Source organism: Takifugu rubripes, chromosome 21 (genome assembly GCF_901000725.2).
Source record: "Takifugu rubripes chromosome 21, fTakRub1.2, whole genome shotgun sequence".
NCBI classification, from domain to species: domain Eukaryota; kingdom Metazoa; phylum Chordata; class Actinopteri; order Tetraodontiformes; family Tetraodontidae; genus Takifugu; species Takifugu rubripes.
This window is the reverse complement of record NC_042305.1, coordinates 9,927,492-9,952,237: the sequence shown is the minus strand read 5'-3', so window position 1 is coordinate 9,952,237 and position 24,746 is coordinate 9,927,492. Positions and strand designations below refer to the sequence as shown.

At 47.1% G+C, this 24,746-nt stretch overlaps 2 protein-coding genes across 5 annotated transcripts; one reads left to right on the top strand and one right to left on the bottom strand.

Moving 5' to 3' along the window:
* The first annotated feature begins 48 nt into the window (after positions 1-48).
* zfr (zinc finger RNA binding protein) lies at positions 49-10,892 on the top strand. Of its 3 annotated transcripts, XM_003974596.3 has the most exons (20): positions 49-177; positions 351-432; positions 1,250-1,532; positions 2,146-2,284; positions 2,491-2,709; positions 2,825-3,066; positions 3,308-3,511; positions 3,636-3,948; positions 4,026-4,219; positions 4,288-4,407; positions 4,520-4,665; positions 4,741-4,897; positions 5,026-5,222; positions 5,304-5,454; positions 5,627-5,768; positions 7,516-7,613; positions 8,342-8,437; positions 8,868-8,979; positions 9,157-9,254; positions 9,344-10,892. In XM_003974596.3, the coding sequence occupies exons 1-20, from the start codon at positions 141-143 to the stop codon at positions 9,524-9,526; spliced, it is 3,213 nt and encodes a 1,070-aa protein (XP_003974645.2). In that variant the 5' UTR covers positions 49-140; the 3' UTR covers positions 9,527-10,892. The 3 variants fall into 3 exon arrangements, 2 of the variants coding, with proteins under 2 accessions (XP_003974645.2, XP_011613795.2); XR_003886532.1 differs by lacking the exons at positions 7,516-7,613; positions 9,157-9,254; positions 9,344-10,892 and having other exon boundaries at positions 8,868-8,885; XM_011615493.2 differs by lacking the exons at positions 7,516-7,613; positions 8,342-8,437; positions 8,868-8,979; positions 9,157-9,254; positions 9,344-10,892 and adding an exon at positions 6,167-7,250.
* A 1,747-nt stretch (positions 10,893-12,639) lies between these two features.
* mamdc2a (MAM domain containing 2a) lies at positions 12,640-23,536 on the bottom strand. Of its 2 annotated transcripts, XM_029830212.1 has the most exons (14): positions 22,992-23,528; positions 22,770-22,898; positions 18,335-18,585; positions 17,571-17,655; positions 17,354-17,488; positions 16,312-16,568; positions 15,256-15,349; positions 14,837-14,983; positions 14,455-14,720; positions 14,279-14,375; positions 13,606-13,752; positions 13,242-13,501; positions 13,055-13,139; positions 12,640-12,981 (listed from the first exon to the last, which is right to left on the bottom strand). In XM_029830212.1, exons 1-14 carry the CDS (start codon positions 23,017-23,019, stop codon positions 12,923-12,925), a joined length of 2,040 nt encoding a protein of 679 aa, XP_029686072.1. In that variant the 5' UTR covers positions 23,020-23,528; the 3' UTR covers positions 12,640-12,922. The 2 variants fall into 2 exon arrangements, with proteins under 2 accessions (XP_029686072.1, XP_029686073.1); XM_029830213.1 differs by lacking the exons at positions 12,640-12,981; positions 13,055-13,139 and having other exon boundaries at positions 13,295-13,501; positions 13,610-13,752; positions 22,992-23,536.
* Positions 23,537-24,746: the final 1,210 nt, after the last annotated feature.

Below are 24,746 nucleotides of genomic sequence, written 5' to 3'. Positions count from 1 at the left end.
TTTAATTAATTGAATAAACTGAATGGGGCCTTCCGATGCCCCTTGATCTGCGCATGCGCTAAATATGGCATTTCCGGGTGCGACACGTCATATAAAGAGGCTGGTTTCGTGCACGGGCATTAGAAGAACACACTAAACCAATGATTCCTATATGTCCAGTGGTTTCCTTCACCTACGGTAAGGATTGCCAAAGGTTATAGACCAATCTGGATTCTGTGCGATCGCTGTCTATGTATTGATCGAGTAGGCACTGATAAGACGGTAGCCTTAGTGTCCTGTCTTTGGATCGCTGATCTCAGCTTTCTGCTAACTGTTAGCTTAGCATCATCCTGTATGTCTGTCCTCCGCAGTGCCCAGCCGGCTAGGTGAAGATGCCAAAATGGCTACCGGCAATTATTTTGGATTTACACACGGCGCTGCCGCCCAGTACAGGTAAGACTGCAAAGGTCGCTAAACTCTCAGACCCAGGGTGTTGTAGTGTGTTCTGAGCTCAGGGTTTAGTACGATCCGTGCTTTGTCGATCGTACAATCTGTTCGGTTCCAAGTGTTGCTATTGTGTAAACTGGGGGAGGGGGCGCGTATCCCTCCGCTGCCGCAGTTCACACTGTAAATACTCTGCGACAGAAAATGCTGTTGGGTTTCACCGATGTCAGAAATCCAGTCTTGGTGATCAAAGAAATCCGTTTAAGGGCACCAGGCGAGACTGCTGGTGCACATTTTCGCAATATGAGGCTGGATTATGTGCGTTTAATCAGCCGCCGATGTATTTTGTTGCAGTTCCCCTCTCACGTCACTAATCCGCAGCACGATCGAGGCCCTCTATCCATCAGCGAGCAGTCTTTTAACTGATAATATAAAGGGCATCCAAAGTGTTTTATTACCAAGGCTGCACCTGCACAGGTTTACTGGCATTGCAGTACAGACACAACGTTAGACATGTGTTGGCTGCATAAGATGGAGCACCGCTTTTAAAATGGCTCACATATTCTGTAAATGTAAAGGGCTGACCACTGCAAAGTGCATGTAGCTTTTGCAGCACCGTGATTAATTATGTATGGGTTTGAGCAATAGTGAACACTGTCCCGTCCAGATGTTGCCATCCTAAGCAGCGAAATTGAACAAATATTGCCTAAGTAATAATAGGGCTGCGCCTGTTTACCTCTGGCGTGCAAACACTGGCTGACTACTGACTATTGTCTGTTGACTGTTGTTCATCTGCTGATGATGTAATTTTCTGATCTGTTGTCAGTCATCAGCCAGCTGCCGGGGTGGCCTACACGCATCCAACCACAGTGGCCAGTTACACCGTACACCAGGCACCAGTGGCAGCACACACTGTGGCAGCAGCCTATGCGCCCACTGCTGCCACTGTTGCCGTAGCGAGGCCTGCACCCGTTGCCGTGGCAGCAGCCGCTACTGCTGCAGCTTATGGGGGGTACCAGCCAGCTCACGCCACTACAGATTATGGTTATCCGCAGCGACAACCTGAGGTTGCCCCGCCACCACCGCCTGTCACCTCCCAGAACTACCAGGTACCACAACTGATGTTCAGTTGCAGAGGTTTTTCAAGTAAACTGCTTTTATAAGAGAAAAGTGTAACTTTTCATTCTCATAGAATGGGTAATTAAGAACTCTAAAGGGCTTTTTTCCTACACTTTAAACACTGCGTCTTATTCTACGGTGCGGCTTATTTATGTTTTTTTTCGTGGCACACTATCACAACTATTGTGAATCAGTCATTTTTACTAACCCTCATCAACCTGGAAAATACTAGAAGAAAAGCATATGATGCGACTTTTAAGTTAAAAGCGATCACTCTGGCGGTTGAAGAAGGAAATTGAGCTGCCGCGCGTAATCTTGGCGTACGGTTCCTTCGTCTCTTACGTTAATAAAAACATACCTGTAATGAATGTTTTCGATCAAATTTTTCATATTACTACGTGGGATACCTGCGGCTTGTATAAGTACAAAATTGATTTTCTTTCTAAAATTATGATGCGGCTTATAATCAGGTGCGCTCTGTAGTCCGGAAATTACGGTATATAGTAATACAAAGTTAAAGAATGAAACGGTATATGCTGCGTCTGAGTAATGCCCACTGCATTTCAAATTCATGTGAGGTGTCATTATCTCGTGTTTATCCAGGATTCGTACTCCTACGTCCGGTCCACAGCTTCAGCTGTAGGATACGACAGTAAGCAGTACTACCAGCAGCCCACAGCTACAGCTGCTGTGGCTGCTGCCCAGCCCCAACCCAGTGTGGCCGATTCCTACTACCAGTCAGGTATGGGTGAATACTCACTGTTCCCTCTGGTTGTGTGCTTGACAATAACCAGCCTAGGGGTTCTCACTGCCCCATGTGGCCTAAATACACCTCCAGAAGCCTTTTTCTCTTTTCAATTAGTTTGCAGCATTATGTTTATAATGTCTTTAAGGGTGGCATCATGTGTGCCCAAAACACAATTTTAAGGCCTGTTTTTGGTTTTCTAGCCCCTAAACCAGCATACAGCCAGGGGGTGACGTCCTACACGCAGACACAGCAGACTCGTCAGGTGACCGTGATTAAGCCGGCCGCTCCCAGTCCAGCTTCGTCGACTTTCTCCATCTACCCAGTGACGTCCACAGTCCAGCCTGTGGCAGCTGCTGCATCTGTGGTCCCCACTTATTCCCAAAGTCCCACTTACAGCACAAATGCTGTCACCTATTCTGGTGAGCTTTTAACACCACCTGGTTAATTATTTTACCTGTCCTTCATCACTTCACTTTCTTTTATTTTTGTATTTGATTTTTCCATCTGTTCGTCCACTTTTCACATGTTTTCCAGGAACATCTTATTCAGGCTATGAAGCAGCAGTTTACTCGGCTGCCTCCAGCTACTATCAACAGCAGCAGCAGCAGCAGCAGAAACAGGCTGTGGCAGCTGTTGCAGCATCTGCAGCCTGGACAGGAAACACTTTCACCAAGAAAGCCCCCTTTCAGAACAAAACGCTTCGCCCTAAGCAGCCTCCCAAACCCCCTCAGATCCATTACTGTGATGTCTGCAAGATCAGCTGTGCTGGCCCACAGGTGGGTCCATTTCATCCCATCATCTTATCAGATGTGCTGAGTTAGGCATGGATGCATCAGTCACAATTGATGAGTCCCAAATAACAAAGCTAGAAGGAAAAGCAGCATGACGACTAAAGCCAAGCTGTAAATTTAATATTAGGATTTTATTTTCTAGGTTCTGTGTGTGCAATTACACATCTGCAGAGCAGTTTGGCTTACAGTGGCCATACAGTTCTCAAGTCATTAATTTCTATTTTAGACTTACAAAGAGCATCTAGAAGGCCAGAAGCACAAGAAGAAGGAGGCGGCACTGAAGGTTTCCCAGAGCAGCAGCAGCAGCGGGAGCAGCGGAGGAGTTCTGGCTCGTAACGCTCAGAATCAGCTTCGCTGTGAGCTGTGCGACGTTTCCTGCACCGGTGCCGATGCTTATGCTGCCCACATCCGGGGAGCAAAACACCAAAAGGTGATATTTCATATTTTAACATGCGAGATGGATTTAAATAATTCTTGGTTTATAACTGGCTTAATATGACTAATGTGTTTCTATTAATTGTGTTAATATTTTAACATTCTGATATTCCCTCCAGGTTGTGAAACTCCATACTAAACTGGGAAAGCCCATCCCCTCCACTGAGCCCAGCATGGTGGCCCAGACCTCATCCTCGAGCACGACTTCTACCAGCAAGGCCGCCACAGCAACCCTGAGCAGCACCAGCAGCTCCTTGTGCTCAGCCTCCACCTCATCCACAACCAGCAGCTCCGGCCCCCCCTACCTCAAACCTGTCAACATTGTCAGCAGTGCTGTGGGAGGACTCAAGAACCCCTTAACCAGTAACCCCTCTGCCGTCAACAATGCTTCTGTTGGGAAGAAAGTCGGCGCCCCCAAGATTAACTTTGTCGGTGAGTTGGCGGCATTGGAGAGTGGTGGAGGGGGAGGGTCTAAAATTGGATTAAAACGATTTATCTGTTGACTGCAGGTGGGAATAAACTCCAGACCACAGTGAAGATGGATGACACCAGAACTGAGGTCAAAATGGATTCTTCTAAAGCTTCTACGCCTCTGTCGGGTCTTCAGGACTCCAAAGGTGACTTGTCGGACCCTCTGACCTGCTCGGCTCTGGCAGCGCTGCAGAGCGACGTCCAGCCTGTCGGCCACGACTATGTTGAGGAGGTAAGTTCAACAAATAAATCATAGAAATGGGTTGGAATGTTGAGTTAATGTAAACGCGCCTCTTCTAGGTCCGGAATGATGAAGGAAAGGTCATTCGTTTCCACTGCAAATTGTGCGAGTGTAGTTTCAATGACCCAAACGCAAAAGAGATGCACCTGAAAGGTCGGCGACACCGCCTGCAGTACAAGGTCTGTAGATACGGACGTCAGTTCTGGAAGTGGCAGCGCAATTTTAAAGAACCGGTCCCAAGGAGACCATAGTTGCACCTTAACACCATGTTTAATAATCGGTGTGTTGCAGAAAAAGGTGAATCCAGATCTGCAGGTGGAGGTGAAGCCAAGCATCCGAGCCAGGAAGATTCAGGAAGAAAAGATGAGGAAACAGATGCAGAAGGAAGAATACTGGAGGAGGAGGGAGGAGGAGGAGCGGTGGAGAATGGAGATGAGGTGTGATCATGACTGGCTCCAAATTCCAGCCAAAATGAAAATGTTTTTTCTAACCTGGTTTGGCGCCATTTCCAGGCGTTATGAAGAGGACATGTACTGGAGGCGAGTTGAAGAAGAGCAGCACCACTGGGATGATCGCCGGCGTTTACCAGATGGGGGGTATCCACAGGGGCCTCCGGGTCTCCTCGGAGTGCGGCCCGGGATGCCAGGCCTCCAGCCACAGGGCCCCATGGTATGAATTCACGTTTCCAGACACCACATCCTGGATACAGATGTGTTTAACTTCACCCACCAGTGGCAGAATCATCAGGTTGTCACCCAGCAGGCCTTGAAATATCCACCCGCTTCTGTCCCCTTCAGCCCCCACGCCGGCCCGATTCTTCAGACGATCGTTACGTCATGACCAAACACGCCGCCATCTATCCGTCTGAAGACGAGCTCCAGTCCATCCAGAAGATCGTGTCCATCACAGAACGGGCCCTCAAACTGGTCTCTGACATCATTTCAGACCAGGACAAGCCCAACGAAGAGGAGGCAGAAGATCCTCCTAAAGACAGGTGCTGTTTCCCTGTAACGCCAATGAAACTAATCTTTACATTCTGTTCTTTCAAGGCATTTTTTAATTTTAAATGTTACAGACTCCTGAAGGGAGTGATGAGGGTCGGAGTCCTCGCCAAGGGGTTGCTGCTTCGCGGGGACAAGAATGTCAACCTGGTCCTGCTTTGCGCTGAGAAGCCCACCAAGGACCTCCTGTCCCGCATCGTGGAGCACCTCCCCAAACAATTAACAGTACAGCCTTTGCATACGTCACCACTTTTTATCCAGTTAGCCTTGATGGACGGTTGGATAGATGCTTGCTGTATTTAATAGATCGGCCCCAACGGTGTAGGGGAGTGTTGGGTTTTATAGACGACAAAGATCTACACAAATGTGACTGACGTTGATGCATTTAACCTTCCAGATTGTAACACCAGAAAAGTACGAGGTGAAGGGATCTGATCAGGAAGCGGCCATCATTCTGAATTCCTGCACCGAGCCAAAGATGCAAGTGACCATCACGCTGACGTCGCCCATCATCAGGGAGGAAACGGGTCGGGATGGAGGTCGGGAACCCCATCACAGCTTATTGCACTCTTCTTTTCTTGTCTTTTCCTGCTCTCTTTCTCTATGAAACCAGTTTCACTATGTTGGTTGGAACCCTGAAGAGCAATGTCCTGCTGGCACTTCCACTGTTGCCATCCTGATAGCGTTCAGGCCGTTTTAATTTCCCTGTCTTTGGAACAGATTGTCCAACAGAAAAGATGCTCTGCAGTGGGTTTTAATGTCGATTCTAGCCTAAAAAGCTGAGGCAAGTGGCAGCAGTGTTGCTCTGTGGTCTTCTGCTCTGTAACTCCTCCCTCTCAGATGATCTTTATACTTGAAACAAAGCATGATCAGTGTTTGCATTGTGTTAAGTCTAGTTATTCCCAGGTGAGATTCTATTTTGTTTCCTGTGTTTCAGGGGATTCTTTTCTATTACTCATTTTTAGCTGCTTATTCAGTGGGAGCCGTGCATTCGCACCAGCTTTGACATCAAATTCTCAGAAATGAGGAGACGATTCCGTCCTGCAGCAGACGGATGGATAGACGACAGAAAGTATTTCCGTCCCTCATGTTTGATTTGGAAAGAATTGTGCATTTTCTCAAATGGAAAATTGGGGCAATAGTTGTTACTTTTCCCACAGGAAACAAATCCTCCTTTTGTGTAACGGCAAACACTTGACTTTGCTGAGGTCCCCTGTTCTGAAGTGCTCCCCTGAGTTGGTGTTTCCACACAGACCAAATTGGGAACAGGAGATTTGCATCACTGGTAGACTCGGATTTGAAGTTCTGAATGAATCATTGTTTATTTTTCCATAATTCTTAGGGGAGTATTGTTAATGATGGGGTGAGAAGGCTGATTTGATCTGACTGGACCTGAGTACAGCCTTTGTTAGGTCTGATTCCAGCCTACTGATGTAGGCGTGCATGCAGTGAAATCCTAACTCCTTTTGTTTGCTGGTAGTTTCCATTTATTTTCTCTTCGGCACCCATTACGTCCTCTTTACTGTAAAACGTACAGAAGTCCAGTTTAAAGAGTTCTCTGAAACCAAAGCACAGAGATCTGTACCGTCTCCGATCAGAGGGATCTGTAGGGCCCAACGGCTTCGGAAGGATTTTTGACCAAGGTTTTCTCACATCCCAAAAACTTTGCCACACCTACTGTCGACATGCCACGTTTTTATCAGGCCACCGCTCTCCTGTTGTCTCTGCACGAGCCATGAGAAATCCTGCAGGCGCTCCAAATTCTTTCCAAGCTAATGGTTGGTGACAGCTGCCTTTATAAATCAACCTCAGCACATTTGTGATTTAGCCAGACTGTTGCTCATCAAACACAATTGGGTCATTTCCATTAAAGTGGCCATATTGTGCACGTGAGCTTCGAACAGAACACACAAACGCACTTCTGTCCACTGCAGCAGGACTCTGGTCCAGTTTGTTCCACCTCAGACTCCGTCCAGGTTTTAGCAGAGGACGTCAAACCCCAACGCCACTCTAAAAAAAAATAATAAAAAAAATAAAACTGCACACAATATGGCCCTTTTAATGCGCCAATGTGGATAAATAACCACCACAGATGTTGGGTGTGTTGGGTTTGTGTTTTCTCAGTGACGTATTCAGGACATGTAGATTAAAGCCATCAGCTGTAGGTTGTCACGGAGACTAAGAACCCTGGTATGTGTGGCAATGTGTTTGTTCTCTGCCAGCCTCGCTAACCTGGTCAAACACCCGTTCCTCATCACCATTTTGACCCTTCAAATCCATTTTTAGATGTAACTTCGGGTATGGTGAAAGACCCAGCGGACGTCTTGGACAGGCAAAAATGCCTTGACGCTCTGGCTGCTCTGCGCCACGCTAAGTGGTTCCAGGTTCGGAACATCATTTTACTTTCTTCTTGTAGCCTTATGAGATGCATTATTTATCTGTTCCTTTATTTGTTTTATTGTTTAATGAGGAAACCACTATTGAAGTTAAGATAATATTCAAGGATGCCACCGAAATAATCAGATTGTTTTGATGAATATCTTAAAGAAATTCCAAGAAAAATCGGCATCCTTGTATTCCCAACAATTCTCCCAAGTTTTGCATTCTGGCTCCATGTGATTCCATAAGGCTGCACAGTAACTTGCACAAAGTTTGTCATCAGAAGTGCTTTCATGTTTAATGTTTGTATTGTTTACTCTATATATTCTGTAGAATGGGGATTGAGAGAAACGGGAATATCTGCGGTTCTCCTGTGGTTCTGCTTCCTGAGCAGAAGTGCAGCAGAATGAAGCAGACTTCCTTGGCTCTTTCAGTCCCTATGCTCTCCTCTCAGGTGTACTTTAAGTACCCGTCTGTGAGATACCTGGACCAACCCGGGGTCAGGGTTTAGAAGATGGCAAGAAAGCTTCTGCTTCCTTGTGCATCTTGCAAACTTTGAACTCCCGTTTTACTAACTGTGAGGCACGAGCCTACTGGGAATGGCAGCTGTCTGCAGAGTTTTCAGACCAAACTCGAGCTTCCACTATCACAGTAGCGTTTGGACCTCTGACGCAGCTGATCACGTGTCTGCTCGTCTCTCTGTGGCGTGAAACTAACTTTACTGAATCAAAAGGCTAGAGCCAACGGGCTGCAGGCGTGTGTGATCATCATCCGGATCCTGAGAGACCTCTGCCAGCGCGTCCCCACGTGGTCGCCCTTCCCGGGATGGGTGAGTCTGTGTTGTCTGACTGGGTCACCGCCTCTAAACTCTTCTCTGAACGTCACACACTCGCCCGGCACTCAGAGAACTGAAAACCTGAAGAACAACAGTCCCGCTCGGTCTTTGTCGCTCCCTCTGTCTCTCTCTGTCCCCCTGCCCTCTGTGTGTCGCTGTCCCCCTGCCCTCTGTCTCTCTCTCCCCCTGCCCTCTTGTGTGTCTCTCTCCCCCTGCCCTCTGTGTGTCGCTGTCCCCCTGCCCTCTTTTGTCTCTCTGTCCCCCTGCCCTCTTTTGTCTCGCTGTCCCCCTGCCCTCTTTTGTCTCGCTGTCCCCCTGCCCTCTGTGTCTCGCTGTCCCCCTGCCCTCTGTGCGTCCACTCATCGTTGACGTGAGTCCTGCTGGAATCACCGTTCTAAAGCAGCTGTGGCTCCTGTGTGTTTAGGCGATGGAGCTGCTGGTTGAGAAGGCCATCAGCAGCGCGTCGGCCCCCCTCAGCCCAGGAGACGCTCTCAGACGGGTCTTTGAATGTATTTCCTCTGGGATTCTACTTCCTGGTTAGATTTTTACTTTTATCACCAGTGTAGTCTGCTCCAGTCCTGTAGGGGGCGACATATTCCACCATATTTAGGTTACTCAATGGTGGCTAAAGTTAACAATGTGCTTTTTGGTTCAGATTTCTGGACTCTTGTGTGATCAGGCATAATTAAATTGAGAGGTTGCGTCTCCACCAGGTGGTCCGGGACTGCTTGACCCCTGTGAGAAGAAGCTAGTGGACACTCTGGCATCGATGGGAGGACAACAGCGAGAGGACATAACCTCGAGTGCCCAGGTAAGGCCTTCTCCATGAACCCTGAGGTCACTGATGGTGGGATCCTGGGAGCGTCCTCTACTGTCCACTGACTGCCTCTGCTCCCCCAGTTTGCCCTGAGGCTGCTGGCCTTCCGACAGATCCACAAGGTTTTGGGCATGGACCCTCTGCCGCAGATGAACCCCCGCTTTAATGTCCGCAACAGCCGCAAGCGTCGCCGCGACAACAGCGACGGCAACGACAGCTTTGAGGGGGAGGGCAAGAAGGACAAGAAGGACTACGACAGTTTCTAAGCTAACGTACTAACGTGTTTGCACCGTTTCTCGTGTTCCAGCTGGATGTTTCTCCTCTTTCATGTGAACTCGGCGTCGCGCTGTCTGACACTGCAATCTCACCTTAGTTGTAGATCTCCGACGGTGGCTCGGACCTCCTGTGTTAAACGGATTTCCAACAAAAAGGCCGATGCGTCGTCGAGCTGCATTTTTGTTTGATTGGGAACACGAAGCCTAACATGTTTGTCATGTGATCAGGAGAAAAACACCTTCATGCTTTTGTATACAGGCACATCTCAGAAAATTAGAATATCATGAAAAAGTTTGGTTGTTTTTTTTGGTTTTTTTTTTGTCAATATCAGAACATAAAATGTATTTATAGATTCATTACAGTGTGAAATATGTCAAGCCTTTATTTCAAAGATTGTGCTTTTCAGATAATGAAAACTCAAGATTTGCTGCCTTGGAAAAATATTGTGAAATAGTGACCAGTCGTGGTGTCACCGTCTCATTCCTCCCGTCAAACCCTGAACCAAAGGCGCCGCCGGTCAAGGTCCGAGTCTGGAGGGAGAGTCCAGTCAGTGATGATTTTGGCTGCCAGGTCATGGGCTGGTGTTGGTCACCTGTGTCTAAAGACATCTGACATCACTGCCAAAGGTGCCAAACGCCAGTTTAATGACCGTGATGAGGCAACTGGCCTGATCTGATGGGGCAATTGGCCTGATCTGATGGGGCAACTGGCCTATTTCATAACAATGCAGAACACCTGAAGGCTGCTATCAAAGCAACCTGAGCTTCCACTACACCCCAGCAGCGCCACCTGCTGGTCGCCATCTTGACGTGCGCGAGGAGCCCCGACCAAATATCGCATATAAGTGAACCTAATTTTCAGAAGCCTCACATCAAAAATAAAGGCCTGAGATATTTTATGCCAATGGATCCATGTAATATATTGGTTTCACGACATTTAGGGGATGTAGTCGTATCCAGAGTGCAGCTGTGTTATTATATTATGATGTTGTGAAACATTTATCGTGGCCACGTCTCCAGGTTCACCTTTGAAGGCAAATGTGTGCTTTGATGCTGTTCTCGTCAGGCGGCGCTCAGACACTCCATTCGTTGTCGTGAAGTCGTCCGTGTCCCAACGTGTTGGAGAGACTTTCTATAACCGTTTTTCTTTCCTCTGGTTCAAGAAGATCAGTCTGATGTTGTTTTTTTTTAGTTTGCGGGTGAATGTGGAGCAGCTTCTCTTTAACTGTTCAAAATGTAAATCACGCCGAGAAACGGGACTAGGAAAGTGATGTATCCCACGTGTAGGTTGTGTTCTCGCCGTGCTCTGCCATCTGCTTTGCGATGCAGAATTAAAAACATTTCCAGACTCTCAAACTGCATTTCTGTCTTTGATTTTCTGTCTGTGAATAATCGAGCACGCTGCCTGCAGAGGAGCAGGCCGGACGCTAGAGGGCGCTGTTTATACGTAGCTATACCCGCCACTGCTCCAAAGACTGGTCTTTCAAGGTCTTTGGTTTTAACTCTGTTTCTCCAGTTGGATCCTTAATTTTGTGGTTCAGCTATAAAACCTCAACATTGAAATTAGCAGGTGAGATTTTATCCTCCAGCTCTAATTTAATGAATCTTCACCTGTTTGAGGTGTTAATATTTAATAGAACCCATGGATAAGAATGTTAATCAGGAGCTGTCTCAAACCCTGGGAAAGCAAAAGTTGGAGCGAATCGGATTCAAGATCAAATTTAATCAGCACCATCTCAAACTTGACAGGCCCGTGGGTGACGGTTAACAGAAACCAAAAGTGAAGCTGGCAGCACTTAAAGGAGAATAAATCTGCTAAACCAGTAGGATGCTAACGAGCGAGCGCACATAAAAGCTCTTGTAAAGGTTTCCAGCACCTCGACAGCTTCCCCACCTGGAGAAGGTGGGGGCAACTCGGGGGTTGTGGGTCAATCTTCAACCATAATCTGAAATCATAATCTGAGATGATCTCTGTAGGAAAAAGCACTTTGAACGTTGTGGCAGTTCAAACCTGTCAACACAGCTGAAATTCAGAAACTATTAAATATGTACAGAACAGGTGAGAGACAGAAACAACTCACATTTTTACAAAAACAGATGATAAATCTGGAAAACAACCACATTATTCACAAATTTCATCACAATGTTAGTTTCTTTCATTAGAATTTCAACATCTGTCGGTCATCGTTGAGTTTGAGCTTCAGTGTATTTGTGTGTAATATATTTACAATTTAACGCTACCAGAATCAACTAATGCCACCTCTGATGAGCCCTCGACTGGGAAATCTCAGGGCTGGAAGACAACGTTTTACACCCTGAGCGGTGTCAGCCGTTACCATCCTACTGTGGGGGAAGGAACGTTTGTCATAGCTTTGCTAAACTTGAGCAGAAACCTTATCAGCATGCTAATCCACTCAGCATTCTTTACAGGATATCTATATTTTTGGATGTGGCGTGATACAATTAAAACATGAAATATTGACTGTAACAAACTCCTCCTGTAAATCTGATATCTTGCTGATAAAGGGCTTAAACTCCCAAATCTAAACATCCAGGTGTTTTCCAAGGACTGTTGCAGCTTTCCTCCAGTTACATCTGAGCTCAGATGGTCGCGCCTGTCTCCCATGAGCCTGTGAATCATAGCAGGAATGCTAACGCTGTGCTAGCTCTGCTCCTGTAGTGGTAACATGTGTTTTTGTTTCTGTTGTGTATTTTCTGCATCAGACCTCTGAGATGACTAAAATCCTTTGTTTCTTTTCCCTGCTTTTACAGATCAGGTTTTGGTAAATATGCAGTTTGTTTTCCAGCTGGATTTTGCTGAATGAGCTGAGAAAGTTATGGAATGTAAAAATATGAGCAGGAGAAATCCTGGCTGCTCTCCCCGTCAGTCCTAAAATATCTCAGAGAACAATGAACACATCAGCTAAAGAAGGTCTGAAGAGGTAAGAACGTATTAATAAGCTACTTTCAATCAAAGGTTTTTTTAGCAGCTTTTCACCAATGAGGGTCTAATTATGAAATTAATACCTAATTAATAATTTATTAATGACTAATCCCCAATCAAAAATGGGTAAATCTAGAAATCATACTCTAGAAACTGACAGTTAACTGGTTAATAGCTTTTAATTACATTCAATGTTACAGACTAGCTGATCATTTATGAGTTAAGGGCTAACTAAAATAAGTTAATTTTGTGCAGTTGACTCTTATTCTGGAATGAACTCAGGCTTAATTTTTGAGTTTTCATTATTCCCTTAGTAACTTATCAGACGTGCAGCCTGGTCCTGTGAACTGTTTCACTCTGTTTTGTATCTTCACTGTTGGACAGCTGACATTCATCCTTCTGAAAAACTACCCATCAGCCACCTGGACGGACCGATGACCACTCTACTCAATCTCGTTGAAATACTCGTTGAATCCCGAGAATGGAGCGACGTCCCCAGGATCTGCGGGGCGAGACAACGCATATGTTACGGATGTAAAACGTTGTTCGGGATCAGTTCCGATCGTTATTCTCACCTTCGCACGGTCCACGTTTAAATTCGACGTCGTCGATAGCGATATCGCTGCGCAGCGACGGCCCTCGGATGGCTTCAAATATGATCTGGAGGAAACCGATGAGACATATCGTCCGTTAGCCACAACGTAGCCGGGTTTTATCGGATCTGCGCGGATGAAGATGACCTTTCTGGATAAGTCTCCTCACCTGGTGTCGGAGGTCACAGTGGTAGTCCACCATCGCCCTCATCCACCCGATGCCCTGCTCGCCGCGCCGCCTCCACAGCAGGGACTCCCGCCTCCTGCCGCCTTCTCGCAGCAGCACGCTCAGTATCCCAGAGCCCGACCCGTACATGTGGAAGTAGAAGACTAAACATTGGGGGGACGAGGAGCCCCGCAGGTCAGAGGTCAGCAGCCGGGCCTTGTGACCCGGACGCATTGTCGATGCCTCGATGTACATGAAGTAACCTGGACAACAAAAGCAGGTCAGTGTGGGGTGTCACTGACCCCAGCGGAGGGAACAAACCGCAGCGTGTTCTAATCCTTCCACACTGAATGGGGAAATGACTCACCCACCCCGGTCGTGTGGTCTCCCCTGGGCCCCGTGTAGGAGGTGGGGGTTTGTCCTCGGACTCGCAGCCAGTCGGCTTTGTCTTCTAACATGTCTTGGAAGTAACCACAGAGTCCGCTCTCAAAGTCGCACTGACCTGGGAGGGAACCTGTGGGGGGGGACACAGATTAACCTTCACCAAGAACCTTCAAGGCCACGCTATTCCGCTAATTCATGTTTAGCCAAACACGCAGCGACAGACGCATTAGCTAGTATAAATTTCAGGATGTTGAAGTTCCATCCCAGCTGAGTGAGAACAAAGCAAATGGAACATCACAGATGTGTTCTGAAGGATGTTTGTCGCAGCCTTGTTTTGGCTGCAGACGCGCTCTGAATATTTGAAACATGTGCTGCCTCGTATATACAGCGCGGTATATGTACGAGCCACAGGCGTTCTCCGTGTCTGTGTGTACAGAGAAGGAACACGGTCATAAATCTTCTTCAGAGGCTTAAAGCTCAATAAATTACAGCTGTGTCATCCACCCATTCGATGTTGAAATGCATAAATATCTGTTTTGTTTGAGCCACTGGGTTCAACGTGCAAACCAACCTGTGGTCAATGTGCCTGCAGTACCAAGTTCTTCCACAGGAGGTGATGTGGAGCCACAGTAGTCTGTGGAGGCACCATGGTTTACCTGCTGTGATCTGACAGTCCCCGAGGCTGACGGTGATGTCGTCGATGGCGACCAGGCCGCATTCCCAGAAGTTTCTGCATATGCTCGCGAACACCAACTGCGACACAACAGAAGAGCGGCGTTCAGTTCTCCGTCCATCCGCTCAGGACTCTGCAGGCTACACACACGCTTCCAACCTTGGTTAACATCGGCTTCATGAAGGTGATCTCCACCTGCGTCCACACCGACTTGGAGTTGTGCGCCAGGCTCCAAACCTTCTCCACCGCCACGTTGTTCTCGTCATAAATATACAGGATCAGAGCGTTGTCCACTTTCCTGAAGGCCTGCAGCAGGTAGTAGAACCTCACACAGTATTTGTGGTTCCCTGCTAAATATGGGCCGTGCAGCCGACCCACGTAGCCGGGTGTGGAGGTGAAGCGCATGTTCGCCAGGAGGAAACAGCCTGCGGGACACAAAGATGGTGGTTTTACACTGAAGTGGAGCCTGAAGGAACATCACGGAGTGTGTTGGCCCGAGTTGCTCGATGTTGGAGTGTGTCGGTGTGAGCGGGTGGATCACCGGTTCCCGTGGTGTGGTCTCCCATCCTGTAGGCGTTGGGGTTGACGGCGACTCTGCTCCACACTTTGCTCTCCACCCTCTCCTGATGGTACAGACACAGTCCGTTGTCAAAGTCACAGTTGGCCACAGACGGGTCAACGGTCGGCTCTGGAACACAAATCCACCTCAGCGTGAGCCGGATCTCTCCAGCAGGCTCAGATGATCACGTCTCGTTCTTCGCTCTTTCAGGTGTGTGTCTGTGTGCTTTCTGCACTGGGGTTTGCTGCTATCGTTGCTAACGCACGATTCTGTTGTGACGTTGGACACCAGCTGCGATCAACCAGGTCTAACTGCCTCTACAGCATCCTACCAGCAGGGGGCAGCTTGATTTTAGTGGGGCTGGTCTCCCCCCCCAGCAGCTGGCACCAGCGCAGTCTCACCTGTGTCTGTGTGGCAGAACTCAGGGGAAAAAGAAATGTCATCTATGGCCACGCATCCTCCTTTGGGACTGTTGAAGGCCACCTCAAACACCACCTGCAGCACACGCAGACACAAAGAGGCTGATGAGCGCTACAGACCAACCACGCAGTGATGGAGGAGGCAGACGGTGACGTCGCCGCGGGAGTAAAACAGGTTATTCAGAAAAACACCGCCTGATGGAAAAGTTCTGTTTGAGTTCTGGCTCTGCCGCGCAGGAATCGACCCAGTTAGTGAAGTTACGCAACAGTCTTTCCACGGAAAGCAGCGGCAGCAGTAGCAGCACGCCGTGGGAGATGTTCTGGCCCACAGCACCAGAAACGGAAACCATGGAGTCACCAGGAAAAAGGCATTCTTGAGTACAGTGGAAAAGACGTGTGTGTGTGTGTGTGTGTGTGTGTGTGTCTGTGTGTGTTGTAAATCAGATCATTCCTGCAGTTTAAGGCAAAAGTGACGGAGCAGCAGCTCAGACCATCTGGGTCTGTGGGACTCATAAAGCCCCCCTCATGCCTAAAGGCCTCATCAAGGCTGCCCCCCCCCCCACCCCCGCCCTAAAATATTTGCAGCCTAAATCCTGTGAACATGTGTAAGATTTGTATTTTGACTCTCTCGTAGACACATCCCATGGTTGCACAATTTGGCAGCATGGACAGAGAATTTTACTTCCGATGGAACATTTCTGAACTTAGGCTGCAAAAATGTTTCTGGAGCCACATTTTCACGTCAACAAACAATCTGCCCGATGGATGGATCCAAATTTAATTCTGAGGCAAAAACACGCATAAAATATGACAAGTTGACAGAGTTGTACCTTTATTGAAATGTTTACTGTTAATTAGCATTGTTAGCAGCAGCGCTAGCAGACCAAGGTAACCTCACTTTAACTTTAACAGGCTGACGTGGCAAATCTGTGTTAAATAACACATCATTTGTTAGTTAAAGACGATATTTTCTGTAAATGATGCTTAAAAGTGAGCGGCTAAGATGGGAATTGTAACCGTGCACCTTTGTTCACTGACCTCCAGGGGATGTGGAGCTTTGATATCAATGCCTACTAGAGTCCAGCTGGGGGTGGTGTACACCTTGGGCCTCCAGATCTCCTCATAGTGGCCCAGCTGGTCTCGGGTGTAAACGGAGAACATGTTCCCCCTCTCCTGGTCGCGGTAGTAATAGAAGGTCAGGCAGCCCGCCATGGGCGCCGTTGTCATGGGTGAGGTCAGCTTGGCCACTTCCTGGAAGTGTTTGACGTACATAGAGTCGACGTACATGTGGTGACCTGAAGCAGGTGAGGTTTATGGGGACAGGGAGACAGTTTTTGGTGATGATGAGATGATGAAGCTTGTTTAAGGCTTCAGCTGCTCACATAATAATAATTACTTAATCGATTCTCAACAATTAACAGAGCTCGACTGGGATCAGCAGCTCAGCTTTCTGGATCACGTATTCTACCAGATCCAGGCCCAGTCTGACTCAGGCGCCCCCAACTGGATGGCTGTGGTACAGCTCAGCGTTAGATCAGCTGATAGTGATTGACAGATCGGTACAACCATGTTCTTCCACAGCTGTTTTCGATTGTCATCAGTAGTGTTTATGACACACACAGAAAACTTCTGTCCTCGTACAACCCAGCATCTACTGTGGTCTTCTGGCACCAGTTTCTTTATTTGTTCCAGACGCTAAGTGAAATTTCAGAATGTTCTAAAACTGCGGCCTAATCACACATGTCAGGCGCAGTCAGTGATTTCTGTTCGATGTGTTTTCGTTGATTGACTCCACCTGATTGTTTGCACTTCGGTAAAGACTCAAACTCATCACCAAGTCTGACGGATGATTAAAACAGAAACAGCAGCGGCCAATCTTCTGTCCGTCGTCTTTCAGTCGTCTCTGGCGGTCGTAACTGCTGAGATACACTCGTTCCATCACCCCTAGGGGCGACCACTGAGCGCCGTGTTAGGCCCCGCCCTCTGCCCTCCACAGAATGGTCCTAATGTAGCTGCAGTGTGAGCAGATATTCCTGAGCCCTACTGCGGGACATCCAGGTAAATGTGTGTTCGCACTGACCTCTCTGGTGGCTGCTGGTCTGGTTCAGCTGGTTGGGCAGCAGGTCCGCCGCCGTGGTGCCGCCCACGTACCAGTTGACATTTGGGTTCCAGCTGTTGCCATAGCCGCACAGATGATGCTCTTCAAAGTTACACTCTGGAGAGGAAAGCAGCAAACACGGCCGTCATGGCAAAGCTGACGCGAGCGGGGACACTTGATGGGGGAGATGGACTCTGACCTAAACAGTAACCCGGGTGGATGTGAATTTCGTAGATAGCCACGCTGTTATTGGAACCAGGCTCAGGTCGACCTTCTAACAAGATCTGCAGAGAAAAATACAACCTGTGAGCTTTAAAAGGGGAGAGGAGGGAGCCAGTGTGGAAATCTGGATGTTATCATGTAGATTCATCGATTAGGTCATCGTTACGGCTGACTGGATCATATTAAAACAACTCAGATTTCACCAGCGATCAAAGGAACAAATGTTTGATTCGAGCTCCCAGAACAGATCCATATGGCTCCACATACGGATTTGGCAGATCCAACACGTGAACAGACCTCTGCGGGTTGAACCGACGCCATCTCTGCATTTGGTGTCGGCTCATCTTCCTGTTGCTCCCCATGATGTCACCGCTCCACAGGAATATTACCTCACTTGTCCTCAACCAACAAGCATATGAGCTGAGTGACTGGGAACCAGTGCTGTGAGTGGACTCTGGCAGGTTCTGGTGGCTTTGAGGGGATTCGTACAAACAATCCCAGCTTGCGTTCTAATAATGATAACAGCTCTGGGACCCGCTGGCTCCTCCCTGCAGAAGACTTTCCGTGCTGAAGCACGGCAAGGTCAAATGCTACGTTCAGCGACTAGAACTTTTCAGAGCAGAACCAAATGGTTTCTCCTCCCACTGTTTTCTGCAGGTCAACACCCGGCCTAAAACACTGGGAATAATGTGCAATCATGACTCCTGGTGAACTGGTCATCTGGATCATGACCACCCCTACCTGGTAGCGGGCGGTGCTGTTGGGTAGGTCCACACTGGCGATGAGCCAGCTGTCGGAGGCCTTGTGGGCCTTCCACAGCCGGTAGTCGAAGTTGTCGCTGTCTGGTCTGAGGTGAAGCTGTAGGGAACCACGTCCGGTGATCTGGTAAACCAGCCTGACACAGCTCCAGTCCTGGTGGTCCAGAGACGGACTGAGGAGCACCGCCTGCTCCTGGCCGCGCAGGGAGGCGGAGTCTATTGAGATCAAATGACCTGAGACGATAAAAGAAAGACATAAAGACCGGATGATACTGTGTTTTCACTCATTTCTTTACACAGGCATCCTTGTAGTACTTTCCTCCTCCTCCCCCTCCTCCTCCTCCTCGCCCTAACCCTAAACATCACAGCTAAACCCTGAACCCTAATCCTGACCTTAACCTTAAAATCAAGCCTCAAGCAACCCTTTGAAGTTGCGGGGACCACCCACAATATCCTCAATTTGCTAGTAGAATGTGTATTTTGTGCTTATTTAGCATTTCCAGTAACGCACACAGGCATCAGGGAGTCGTTTAGCTGCAGTTCTTTGTTTGATTTTGTCATTATTTGTCAAAAGTTTTGAAATTATGAATGAAAGCGTTTCTTCCTGGAACAAATGAGGGAGGATTGAAACCAGAGTTTCCAGAGATCCTGCTTACATCCAGGAGGACCATCAGGCAGATTTAAATGCCCCCAGACCAGGGCTGGGGACGGGGGAGGTGTATGAGGATTTACTGCTGCTTCTGTCATCCCTTATTTGGTCAAATAAAGTTTAACCACAACCAGAAGGTAGCGTTTTATTACCGTTAACTTTACGTGTAGCTCCTCTTCCTGCTTTATCTGCTAATTTATGTGGCAAATCTAGACATTATGTATGTGTTTCCCTGTCCTGTCTTAGCCTTTCCGTATAGACCAAAGCTTTTCCATGCAGCCTGACAGAAAGTCACATGGGCTGCTCCAGCATTTTAGCCTTTTCATGTCTAGAGACGGTAGGGCAGGGAGGCGATCTCACCTGGAAGGTGAGGGAAGTGTCTTCTGTGCCTGTGTGGAAGGACACCGAGCTCCTACAACAATGTCAGAGCAGCAACGACACAAATGGAGTGTGTCTGCACTGGTTCTGAACAGCTGTTCCCGTTTAAACAAAAAGCTTCTCTGTCTTTAACACGATAACAATCTGAGTCCACTTTAATGGGGCAGCTTCTCTTTTACCAGTTTGTTACAGGGCTTTTCATCCATTAAGTAAGTAAACATCTAAAACAGCTTCTCTATTAACTCCTGCAGCACGTTAACAGAAAAGCGGATGGGCTAAAGGAAGTGGGCTAAAGGAAGACAGGCTGACCCCGAAGGACAGCTCAGGTAACCTCCTTGATGAGGAACAGGACATGTTTAGATCCTGATCTATCCGTTCCTCAAGGCTTTGTTCTAAGATTCCCCTCACGGTGACAGAAAGGTTCTCCTTCTGCAGGAACTATGCTGATGTTCCTTGGTAGGTTCTTTTCAGTTAAAACACCCCAGGACAGGGATCAGGACAGGAATAGGCCTCCTCAGCAGTGCAATGACCAAACTGCTGTTTGTTCTTCAATGTTCTCTTTGTTTAGAACTTTTGTTTAACCGAGTTTACAGAGCATCACTAATTTTTCCACATTAAGTTTCCACTATGTTTGGAGTCGAGAGACACTGGATCAGGGTCCCTCAAGGTGGTCTTGGGTCCGACAGTGAGGCCCGCAGGCGCTCCACCTCACTGAACATCCTTTTTATCCCGTTGGCTTTAGGAGCTAAGTGGACACAACCACCACAGACATTCATCCACTGCTCAACCACAAATGGGTTTTTTGGTGGGGGGCAGCGCCTTCAGCTCAACCCCACATTACCATGGAAACCAAACAGAAAACACCAGCGCGGCCCCGTTTTTCTCCTGTTTTATTACATGGCTGTTTATGGCCACAGTGGGTGTAGTCATCACCAGCTCATTCCATCTGGTTAGAGCTCCAGTCCAACCACTGCTTCTGTTCTGGGAACAGGTCTGAGTTTTGCTGAGGACGAGCCGACGGAACGTCCAAATATGACGGCTGGCCTGGAAAACCCGCGGCACCCACTTCAGAGAATCAGCATAAATGGTGCTGACAGGTTAGTTTAAGCAGGAGGGAGTGTAAGGAGACGACGCTGGAGAAGACAACAAAGGGTGTGTGTGTGTGTGGGTGTGTGTGTGAGAGAGAGAGGGGGGGGGGGAGTAGAGTGGTAGAGTGAGGAGTGTATAATTTAAGGCAGAAAGTGAGGTTTCCAGTCTGCTCCATCTGCCCAGTCATCAATTTCCGAGCTAAAAATCCTCCCATTCAAAAACATTTGCTGCTGGGAGAAACCAAATGTATTCTTTCTCTCAGAAATGAGAGAAAATAACTGTTTTCTGAGACTAAGCAATAATACAATTTTTTTTAAATTAATCTATAAGATTTCAACGACCAGCGGCTAGCTAGTGAAAAAAAACAAACTTTTTTGATTTGAATTCTCTTTGAATTTTCGCAATTAAGAAAATATTATGAGACAAAATGTTATGAAAGAAAAATAAACCCAAATATAATACATAATGCTAACAAGTGGTTCCCTCACTAGAACCCAGTGGTCAGTAACACAGGCTCATTTTCAGCAGGAACATTTGGGTTCAAACAAACAGCAACAGGAAGTTTTGAGGCCAATAGTCTGAACCTTAAAGCTAACGCAGCTCTAACGATTAGTTCTGCAAATGGCTCTACAGCGCCCCCTCAGGATTTGACTGGCTATGCTGTTGTGAACCGGGAAACGGTTCCGCTGTTGCTGGGCGGACGCGGGACATTGGATTATGTCACAGTTTAAAGTAGGCCAGACCTCACCTGATCTCTGCCAGTTTCGCCTGTGGAAACACAGCTAGTCTGGAATACTCTGGCCCGTTAGTCCTGCTGTGGTTTGACCCATTTAGGGAGCCTGAGCACCAAATCACACTTTCATTACAGAAAAGGCTGAGCTTCACTTCCTGATGGAACCATGTTCCTCAGGACCATCAGACATGAATTATTATGGAACATTTGCTCATCCTGACCTGCCAAGCTGAGCCCAGCCCTAAGTGAAGATGAGCTCAGGTTTACGTCACAGACTTCAGCATCATGAGTTAAACACCAGCCAGGCCGCTGCGACGGTGATATTTCAGAGGAGAAAATGGCTGCTTCATCGTATCCACGCCTGTATTTTATGGCGCAGTGAGCTCACCGTAAATACTCATCACTTCTTCAGTCTCTCTGTGCCAAATTTAAAGATGTTGAGCTTAGATGTTCTGGATATGTTGCCTTGGCTGGTTTAATCCTCCTCCGAGGCATAAACATTATTGTTATAATCATCATTAATCACCATCTAAACAAATACTTTAAGGATGTCCTGGTTCCTGAACCAAGTTCATCCATCTTTCCTGGAATATTACACCTCAACCTCAGCAGTTTAAACTGCGTACCTCCTTCTGCAGACCTTTGGATCCGTGCTTAAAGTCACCTTAAGCTGCATTTTATGCCTCATCTCCATCCTGAGGTAAAAAGCTCGATAGACCAGATCTTCTTTAAGATGGTCAAGAAACCAGTGGGCAAAAAACAAAATAAAGTCAAAACTCAATTAAAAATCGGATTTAATAACCGCAGTAGATTCACCCAAAAAGGTTGGAAACCCTCTCCACCAGATACACAGGTGGAAGAACAGCTAACATGGCTTCTTCACCTCATTCACTAAACAGTCAACTCAGCATTCATGCTGAGGTTCTTTGTTTTACATCGTATTCAGAGCCGAGGAGCAAAGGTTGCTCAGTTATTGACCGTCTGCAGTGCTAAAATTTGACAGTCAGCATTAACGTAGCGATGTTATCAGTCAAAAAGATTTAAACAGAACAGCAACTAAACAATAACTAAATATGCATTATGGTGTAATTTTACTATCATGATTGTGGATTTCATATGTATGCTTCAGTTATTCTGCTGCTAGCCTGCAGCATGTTTATATTGTTAGACTAATAAAGTTGCGGAGTCTTTGGTGAATTTTATTTTTCCTTCTACTCATCTGGGAACTATCAGTGAGCTCTAGAGCAGCCAGCCACCAGAGGGCAGTAAATGTCTTTGGGTGTCATCCATCTTTTTGTTTCCCTCATCCATCCATCTTTATTTGCGGCTGAGGAGCCAGATGACCTCATGGAGTGTGACGTCATTCTTTGTTCAGATCAGAACTTCTCACATCAACAGCGTTGAGATGATCATTAAAATACGAGCTGCTCTGTTACTGTGACACTTTTTCCCACCCTTTTTCTGTGACAGCATCACGTTTATTCACCTTCATCAGGATATTTTAAAGAACTGACCCACCAACCCGGCTGAACGGGAGGGCATTACTATCATGGTTTCACGACTGTGTACCTTCTTCATTCATGCTCCAGTTTCCATAGTCCGGGTCGGATGTATAGCCACAGGTGCCCAGCTCGAAGTTGCAGGAGCCGGGCAGCAACAGCGGCTGCGCCCTGGAGAGTCCGGACAGAAGAAGAAGAACTGCGGGGAGAAAGGTGGGGTGCAGCTTTAGACGACAGCACGAACACGCTCAGAGGATGGGACCGAACTTTGCCTCCCGACGGGAAACTTTACCTTGCAGACAGACGCAGGCGCTGCGCATTTTCGGATCCACGGCTGAAGTTTCCCGATCAGCTCCAGTTCGGTTCCAGCTCAGAAATTTAGCAGCAAATGCGCGTCGAAGGCGTCACTGTTTGTTTTCACATCATTGAACGGTGTCAGCAGGAGAGATGGATGAATGGATGATGTAGAGGAGGGAGGGAGGGAGGGAGGGAGAAGCAGCGGAACGTTTCACCAGTGCCGCTCCGCCTCTTGACGCTGCGTTACGGCGCACCGAGCAGCCAGGGCCGCGCCCACCACGGGCCAGGACCATGTGCAAGACCCCCCTCAGCCACCCGCGAACATTAATGAGCTCAAAACGTACCAGAGGATAGAAGTGTTCCTGTCTGTGGTCTGTCTGTGTCGGCGGTCTCAGAATCAACAGGTGGACATTAACATTAAACAGAGTTAATAAGTGGTGGGAGGCTCAGACTCAGGTTTCCAGTTCCCTCTATTTGTTTTGGTCCTGGTGATTCTTGAGTTACTCCATTATATATGAATTGATGCTGATTAAAGCCACCTGTTCCATAAATTAGCCAAGGGTCGTGGTTGTTAGCTGTCTGTGTCTCCATTGCTTTGATTTAGGGAACTTTTTTAGTCATTTGTGTGGCAAAGTCTGTTTCTGTTTACCTTCTTCAGAACTCTGTGTGGTTAAAAGGGGATCTTCAAGTCTGATTCTTCACTTAAAATACAAAACAAACCTTAAATCATCACCTGGCTTCACTTCACATAAGAAAAATCATGCAGAAGCATATAAATCTCTCTTTTATAACACACAAAATTGTTTCATAGGTTTTAGCTGTCATGTGTTTATTAGTGCAAATTCAGGTACAAATGGAAGATTTATTGGCTTTGTTTGTTTTATTTTTATATTTTATATTTATTGGCTTTGTTTGTTTAATGAGTTATCTTCTGATATTTTATCTTCTGATCACAACACATCACAAGCTTTAACTACGCTTCGCTGCTCACAGAAACACATATTAATAAACTAATTTCCAGGAGTTAACATGTTCATGAGATTCTTCTCAGTCTGTTCTCCACTTCCTGTTTCCAAAGCTGATTTTTCCAGGGAAATATCTGTGAGCCCTGAAGGATGAGCTTAGTCACTTTCTGTCAAAATTTATTACACATCTGGATTTGCTTAAGCCTCAAACCCTCATATTCCAGCTTTACCAACTGTTTCTGCACCTCAGAAAAGTTTGTTTTTTCCGGAGGACGAGAACGGACATGACCACGTTCAGGTAGGTCCAAGATTACGTTTCTTTGTAAATGTGTGACACTTAACTCTGTTCTAATTTAAATATCTATTTGAAGGAGTGCCTTGGATTCTTCCTTTGTGCTTCAAATATCTATATGTTCTCTACATTCTAGGTAATTCTGGACTTTCTGGAGACATAGCTGGTGAGAATATTAATAAGAGTACCAAAGATGCTACTTTAGCATTTTATTTGCAAAGAGATGTGAAATCAAATATGAAGTCGGCATCATTGGCAGGACATTATGCTTCATCCCCTCAAAGAGTAATTTAGTGAACACCTTTTTAATCTGCTGTTGAAAGTCGAAGAAGCCACTAGGTGGCGCCTTTAGTGGTTAATAGCAGTACTACAACACTGAGACAGTTAAGCATGTCAACTTAAATACAAAAGTGTTTGTAACTTGAAAAGAGGGGTAAGAGCAAGACACAATAGAGGCATTATTCATACTTGAGATGATGTTTGACTTGGTGTC

Excerpts from the sequence above, each read along its gene's own strand:
- mamdc2a (XM_029830212.1), bottom strand. The coding sequence starts at position 23,019 with ATGCGCAGCGCCTGCGTCTGTCTGCAAG. Across the intron at positions 13,753-14,278 it reads GGACTGTCAGATCACAGCAG|GTTCCCTCCCAGGTCAGTGC; the intron begins GTAAACCATGGT and ends CCCCCCCCACAG. Across the intron at positions 13,140-13,241 it reads ACTGTGACCTCCGACACCAG|ATCATATTTGAAGCCATCCG; the intron begins GTGAGGAGACTT and ends GGTTTCCTCCAG.
- zfr (XM_003974596.3), top strand. The coding sequence starts at position 141 with ATGATTCCTATATGTCCAGTGGTTTCCTTCACCTACG. Across the intron at positions 4,408-4,519 it reads GACACCGCCTGCAGTACAAG|AAAAAGGTGAATCCAGATCT; the intron begins GTCTGTAGATAC and ends GGTGTGTTGCAG. Across the intron at positions 4,666-4,740 it reads CGGTGGAGAATGGAGATGAG|GCGTTATGAAGAGGACATGT; the intron begins GTGTGATCATGA and ends CGCCATTTCCAG.